The sequence below is a fragment of the Oncorhynchus clarkii genome, chromosome 24 (genome assembly GCF_045791955.1).
Source record: "Oncorhynchus clarkii lewisi isolate Uvic-CL-2024 chromosome 24, UVic_Ocla_1.0, whole genome shotgun sequence".
Taxonomy (NCBI): Eukaryota; Metazoa; Chordata; class Actinopteri; order Salmoniformes; family Salmonidae; genus Oncorhynchus; species Oncorhynchus clarkii.
This window is the reverse complement of record NC_092170.1, coordinates 15,334,883-15,342,337: the sequence shown is the minus strand read 5'-3', so window position 1 is coordinate 15,342,337 and position 7,455 is coordinate 15,334,883. Positions and strand designations below refer to the sequence as shown.

Below are 7,455 nucleotides of genomic sequence, written 5' to 3'. Positions count from 1 at the left end.
TCTCTCTGTCTAACCTGTCCATCTCTGTCTGTCTCTCAGTCTAACCTGTTTATCTCTGTCTAACCTGTCTATCTCTGTCTCTGTTTAACCTGTCTTTCTCTGTCTGTCTCTCTGTCTAACCTGTCCATCTCTGTCTGTCTCTCTGTCTAACCTGTCTATCTCTGTCTGTCTCTCAGTCTAACCTGTCCATCTCTGTCTGTCTCTCAGGCTAACCTGTCCATCTCTGTCTGTCTCTCTGTCTAACCTGTCTATCTCTCAGTCTAACCTGTCCATCTCTGTCTATCTCTCAGTCTAACCTGTCCATCTCTGTCTGTCTCTCTGTCTAACCTGTCCATCTCTGTCTGTCTCTCTGTCTAACCTGTCTATCTCTGTCTGTCTCTCTGTCTAACCTGTCCATCTCTGTCTGTCTCTCAGTCTAACCTGTCCATCTCTGTCTGTCTCTCTGTCTAACCTGTCTATCTCTGTCTGTCTCTCAGTCTAACCTGTCCAGCTCTGTCTGTCTCTCTTTCTAACCTGCCCATCTCTGTCTGTCTCTCTGTCTAACCTGTCTATCTCTGTCTGTCTCTCAGTCTAACCTGTCCATCTCTGTCTGTCTCTCTGTCTAACCTGTCCATCTCTGTCTGTCTCTCAGTCTAACCTGTTTATCTCTGTCTAACCTGTCTCTCTCTGTCTCTGTCTAACCTGTCCATCTCTGTCTGTCTCTCTGTCTAACCTGTCCATCGCTGTCTGTCTCTCTGTCTAACCTGTCCATCTCTGTCTATCTCTCAGTCTAACCTGTCCATCTCTGTCTGTCTCTCTGTCTAACCTGTCCATCTCTGTCTGTCTCTCAGTCTAACCTGTCTATCTCTGTCTCTCGGTGTAGCCTGTCTATATCTGTCTGTCTATCAGTCTAACCTGTCCATCTCTGTCTATCTCTCAGTCTAACCTGTTTATCTCTGTCTCTCAGTCTAACCTGTCCATCTCTGTCTGTCTCTGTCTAACCTGTCCATCTCTGTCTGTCTCTCAGTCTAACCTGTCTATCTCTGTCTGTCTCTCAGTCTAACCTGTCCATCTCTGTCTATCTCTCAGTCTAACCTGTCTATTTATGTCTCTCGGTCTAGCCTGTCTATCTCTGTCTGTCTCTGTCTAACCTGTTTATCTCTGTCTCTCAGTCTAACCTGTCCATCTCTGTCTGTCTCAGTCTAACCTGTCTATCTCTGTCTGTCTCTCCGTCTATCCTATCTATCTCAGTCTAACGTGTCTGTCTGTCTTAGTCTAACCTGTCTATCTCTGTCTGTCTCTCAGTCTAACCTGTCTATCTCTGTCTGTCTCTCAGTCTAACCTGTTTATCTCTCAGTCTATCTCTGTCTGTCTCTCAGTCTAACCTATCCATCTCTGTCTGTCTCGCAGTCTAACCTGTCTATCTCTGTCTGTCTCTCAGTCTAAACTGTCTATCTCTCAGTCTATCTCTGTCTGTCTCTCGGTCTAGCTTGTCTATCTCTGTCTCTCAGTCTAACCTGTCCATCTCTGTCTGTCTCTCAGTCTAAACTGTCTATCTCTCAGTCTATCTCTGTCTGTCTCTCGGTCTAGCTTGTCTATCTCTGTCTCTCAGTCTAACCTGTCTATCTCTGTCTGTCTCTCCGTCTATCCTATCTATCTCAGTCTAACGTGTCTGTCTGTCTGTCTAACCTGTCTGTCTCTCTCAGTCTAACCTGTCCGTCTCTGTCTGTCTTTCAGTCTAACCTGTCCATCTCTGTCTGTCTCTCAGTCTAACCTGTCCATCTCTGTCTGTCTCTCTGTCTAACCTGTCCATCTCTGTCTGTCTCTCAGTCTAACCTGTTTATCTCTGTCTAACCTGTCTATCTCTGTCTCTGTCTAACCTGTCTTTCTCTGTCTGTCTCTCTGTCTAACCTGTCCATCTCTGTCTGTCTCTCTGTCTAACCTGTCTATCTCTGTCTGTCTCTCAGTCTAACCTGTCCATCTCTGTCTGTCTCTCAGGCTAACCTGTCCATCTCTGTCTGTCTCTCTGTCTAACCTGTCTATCTCTCAGTCTAACCTGTCCATCTCTGTCTATCTCTCAGTCTAACCTGTCCATCTCTGTCTGTCTCTCTGTCTAACCTGTCCATCTCTGTCTGTCTCTCTGTCTAACCTGTCTATCTCTGTCTGTCTCTCTGTCTAACCTGTCCATCTCTGTCTGTCTCTCAGTCTAACCTGTCCATCACTGTCTGTCTCTCTGTCTAACCTGTCTATCTCTGTCTGTCTCTCAGTCTAACCTGTCCAGCTCTGTCTGTCTCTCTTTCTAACCTGTCCATCTCTGTCTGTCTCTCTGTCTAACCTGTCTATCTCTGTCTGTCTCTCAGTCTAACCTGTCCATCTCTGTCTGTCTCTCTGTCTAACCTGTCCATCTCTGTCTGTCTCTCAGTCTAACCTGTTTATCTCTGTCTAACCTGTCTCTCTCTGTCTCTGTCTAACCTGTCCATCTCTGTCTGTCTCTCTGTCTAACCTGTCCATCGCTGTCTGTCTCTCTGTCTAACCTGTCCATCTCTGTCTATCTCTCAGTCTAACCTGTCCATCTCTGTCTGTCTCTCTGTCTAACCTGTCCATCTCTGTCTGTCTCTCAGTCTAACCTGTCTATCTCTGTCTCTCGGTGTAGCCTGTCTATATCTGTCTGTCTATCAGTCTAACCTGTCCATCTCTGTCTATCTCTCAGTCTAACCTGTTTATCTCTGTCTCTCAGTCTAACCTGTCCATCTCTGTCTGTCTCTGTCTAACCTGTCCATCTCTGTCTGTCTCTCAGTCTAACCTGTCTATCTCTGTCTGTCTCTCAGTCTAACCTGTCCATCTCTGTCTATCTCTCAGTCTAACCTGTCTATTTATGTCTCTCGGTCTAGCCTGTCTATCTCTGTCTGTCTCTGTCTAACCTGTTTATCTCTGTCTCTCAGTCTAACCTGTCCATCTCTGTCTGTCTCAGTCTAACCTGTCTATCTCTGTCTGTCTCTCCGTCTATCCTATCTATCTCAGTCTAACGTGTCTGTCTGTCTTAGTCTAACCTGTCTATCTCTGTCTGTCTCTCAGTCTAACCTGTCTATCTCTGTCTGTCTCTCAGTCTAACCTGTTTATCTCTCAGTCTATCTCTGTCTGTCTCTCAGTCTAACCTATCCATCTCTGTCTGTCTCGCAGTCTAACCTGTCTATCTCTGTCTGTCTCTCAGTCTAAACTGTCTATCTCTCAGTCTATCTCTGTCTGTCTCTCGGTCTAGCTTGTCTATCTCTGTCTCTCAGTCTAACCTGTCCATCTCTGTCTGTCTCTCAGTCTAAACTGTCTATCTCTCAGTCTATCTCTGTCTGTCTCTCGGTCTAGCTTGTCTATCTCTGTCTCTCAGTCTAACCTGTCTATCTCTGTCTGTCTCTCCGTCTATCCTATCTATCTCAGTCTAACGTGTCTGTCTGTCTGTCTAACCTGTCTGTCTCTCTCAGTCTAACCTGTCCGTCTCTGTCTGTCTTTCAGTCTAACCTGTCCATCTCTGTCTGTCTCTCAGTCTAACCTGTCTATCTCTGTCTGTCTCTCAGTCTAACCGGGCTGTCTCTGTCTGTCTCTCTGTCTAACCTGTCTGTCTCTCAGTCTAACCTGTCTATATCAGTCTGTCTCAGTCTAACCTGTCTATCTCTGTCTGTCTCTCAGTCTAACCTGTCCATCTCTGTCTATCTCTCAGTCTAACCTGTCCATCTCTGTCTGTCTCTCTGTCTAACCTGTCCATCTCTGTCTGTCTCTCTGTCTAACCTGTCTATCTCTGTCTGTCTCTCTGTCTAACCTGTCCATCTCTGTCTGTCTCTCAGTCTAACCTGTCCATCTCTGTCTGTCTCTCTGTCTAACCTGTCTATCTCTGTCTGTCTCTCAGTCTAACCTGTCCATCTCTGTCTGTCTCTCTTTCTAACCTGTCCATCTCTGTCTGTCTCTCTGTCTAACCTGTCTATCTCTGTCTGTCTCTCAGTCTAACCTGTCCATCTCTGTCTGTCTCTCTGTCTAACCTGTCCATCTCTGTCTGTCTCTCAGTCTAACCTGTTTATCTCTGTCTAACCTGTCTCTCTCTGTCTCTGTCTAACCTGTCCATCTCTGTCTGTCTCTCTGTCTAACCTGTCCATCGCTGTCTGTCTCTCTGTCTAACCTGTCCATCTCTGTCTATCTCTCAGTCTAACCTGTCCATCTCTGTCTGTCTCTCTGTCTAACCTGTCCATCTCTGTCTGTCTCTCAGTCTAACCTGTCTATCTCTGTCTCTCGGTGTAGCCTGTCTATATCTGTCTGTCTATCAGTCTAACCTGTCCATCTCTGTCTATCTCTCAGTCTAACCTGTTTATCTCTGTCTCTCAGTCTAACCTGTCCATCTCTGTCTGTCTCTGTCTAACCTGTCCATCTCTGTCTGTCTCTCAGTCTAACCTGTCCATCTCTGTCTATCTCTCAGTCTAACCTGTCTATTTATGTCTCTCGGTCTAGCCTGTCTATCTCTGTCTGTCTCTGTCTAACCTGTTTATCTCTGTCTCTCAGTCTAACCTGTCCATCTCTGTCTGTCTCAGTCTAACCTGTCTATCTCTGTCTGTCTCTCCGTCTATCCTATCTATCTCAGTCTAACGTGTCTGTCTGTCTTAGTCTAACCTGTCTATCTCTGTCTGTCTCTCAGTCTAACCTGTCTATCTCTGTCTGTCTCTCAGTCTAACCTGTTTATCTCTCAGTCTATCTCTGTCTGTCTCTCAGTCTAACCTATCCATCTCTGTCTGTCTCGCAGTCTAACCTGTCTATCTCTGTCTGTCTCTCAGTCTAACCTGTCTATCTCTGTCTGTCTCTCAGTCTAAACTGTCTATCTCTCAGTCTATCTCTGTCTGTCTCTCGGTCTAGCTTGTCTATCTCTGTCTCTCAGTCTAACCTGTCCATCTCTGTCTGTCTCTCAGTCTAAACTGTCTATCTCTCAGTCTATCTCTATCTGTCTCTCGGTCTAGCTTGTCTATCTCTGTCTCTCAGTCTAACCTGTCTATCTCTGTCTGTCTCTCCGTCTATCCTATCTATCTCAGTCTAACGTGTCTGTCTGTCTGTCTAACCTGTCTGTCTCTCTCAGTCTAACCTGTCCGTCTCTGTCTGTCTTTCAGTCTAATCTGTCCATCTCTGTCTGTCTCTCAGTCTAACCTGTCTATCTCTGTCTGTCTCTCAGTCTAACCGGGCTGTCTCTGTCTGTCTCTCTGTCTAACCTGTCTGTCTCTCAGTCTAACCTGTCTATCTCAGTCTGTCTCAGTCTAACCTGTCTATCTCTGTCTGTCTCTCAGACTATCCCTTCTATCTCTGTCTGTCTCAGTCTAACCTGTCCGTCTCTGTCTGTCTTTCAGTCTAACCTGTCCATCTCTGTCTGTCTCTCAGTCTAACCTGTCTATCTCTGTCTGTCTCTCAGTCTAACCGGGCTGTCTCTGTCTGTCTCTCTGTCTAACCTGTCCATCTCTGTCTGTCTCTCAGTCTAACCTGTTTATCTCTGTCTCTCAGTCTAACCTGTCCATCTCTGTCTGTCTCTGTCTAACCTGTCCATCTCTGTCTGTCTCTCTGTCTAACCTGTCCATCTCTGTCTGTCTCTCTGTCTAACCTGTCCATCTCTGTCTGTCTCTCAGTCTAACCTGTCCATCTCTGTCTGTCTCTCAGTCTAACCTGTCCATCTCTGTCTGTCTCTCTGTCTAACCTGTCCATCTCTGTCTATCTCTCAGTCTAACCTGTCCATCTATGTCTGTCTCTCTGTCTAACCTGTCCATCTCTGTCTGTCTCTCCGTCTATCCAATCTATCTTAGTCTAACGTGTCTTTCTGTCTCCGTCTAACCTGTCTGTCTCTCTCTGTCTAACCTGTCCGTCTCTGTCTGTCTTTCAGTCTAACCTGTCCATCTCTGTCTGTCTCTCAGTCTAACCTGTCTATCTCTGTCTGTCTCTCAGTCTATCCTGTCTATCTCTGTCTGTCTCTCAGTCTATCTCTGTCTGTCTCTCAGTCTATCCTGTCTATCTCTGTCTGTCTCTGTCTAACCTGTCTGTCTCTCAGTCTAACCTGTCTATCTCTGTCTGTCTCTCAGTCTATCCTGTCTATCTCTGTCTGTCTCTGTCTAACCTGTCTGTCTCTCAGTCTAACCTGTCTGTCTCTGTCTGTCTCTCAGTCTAACCTGTCTATCTCTGTCTGTCTCTCAGTCTATCCTGTCTATCTCTGTCTGTCTCTGTCTAACCTGTCTGTCTCTCAGTCTAACCTGTCTGTCTCTGTCTGTCTCTCAGTCTAACCTGTCTATCTCTGTCTGTCTCTCAGTCTATCCTGTCTATCTCTGTCTGTCTCTGTCTAACCTGTCTGTCTCTCAGTCTAACCTGTCTGTCTCTGTCTGTATCTCAGTCTAACCTGTCTATCTGTCTCTGTCTAACCTGTCTGTCTGTCTCAGTCTAACGTGTCTGTCTCTGTCTAACCTGTCTGTCTCTGTTTGTCTCTCAGTCTAACCTGTCTGTCTCTCAGTCTAACTTGTCTTTCTCAGTCTATCCTGTCTATCTCTGTCTCTCAGTCTATCCTGTCTATCTCAGTCTGACCTGTCTATCTCTGTCTGACTCAGTCTAACCTGTCTATCTCTGTCTGTCTCAGTCTAACCTGTCTATCTCTGTCTGTCTCAGTCTAACCTGTCTATCTTTGTCTCTCAGTCTATCCTGTCTATCTCTGTCTGTCTCAGTCTAACCTGTCTATCTCTGTCTGTCTCAGTCTAACCTGTCTATCTCTTTCTGTCTCTCAGTCTAACCTGTCTATCTCTGTTTGTCTCTCAGTCTAACCTGTCCGTCTCTGTTTGTCTCTCAGTCTAACCTGTCTATCTATCACAGTCTATCCTGTCTATCTCTGTCTGTCTCTCAGTCTATCCTGTCTATCTCTGTCTGTCTCTCAGTCTAACCTGTCTGTCTCTCAGTCTAACCTGTCTGTCTCTCAATCTATCCTGCCTATCTCTGTCTGTCTCTGTCTAACCTGTCTGTCTCTCAGTCTAACCTGTCTGTCTCTGTCTGTCTCTGTCTAACCTGTCTATTTCTGTCTGTCTCTCAGTCTAACCTGTCTATCTCTGTCTGTCTCTCAGTCTAACCTATCTATCTCTGTCTGTCTCTCTGTCTAACCTGTCTGTTTCTGTCTGCCTCTCAGTCTAACCTGTCTGTCTCCGTCTGTCTCTCAGTCAGCTGAATGACTTCTGGCGTCTGGACTACTGGGAGGACGATCTACGGAGGAGGCGGAGATTCGTACGGAACCCCTTTGGCTCCACCCACCTGGACATCCCCTGCAAGACGTTAGACGACTATGGTTAGTCAGCATGCTCCTGGCTGATTTGATTTACAGTATGTGTGATTGGAAAGACAAACAGAATACTGTAGACACAGAGGATAACACAGGAGCGTATTTGGCGACACCATCCCGCTATCAGGACACTGTAATAAGCAACCTTATTT

General features: G+C 46.2%; 1 protein-coding gene across 1 annotated transcript in view; it reads left to right on the top strand.

Annotated features, from left to right (window-relative positions):
- Positions 1-7,455, top strand: part of LOC139382269 (neurobeachin-like) — a 318,332-nt gene that overhangs the window by 166,729 nt on the left and 144,148 nt on the right. Inside the window, exon 40 of the mRNA XM_071126139.1 lies at positions 7,185-7,313. Within this exon, the coding sequence (XP_070982240.1) occupies positions 7,185-7,313 (129 nt within the window). The remainder of the gene's footprint in view (positions 1-7,184; positions 7,314-7,455) is intronic.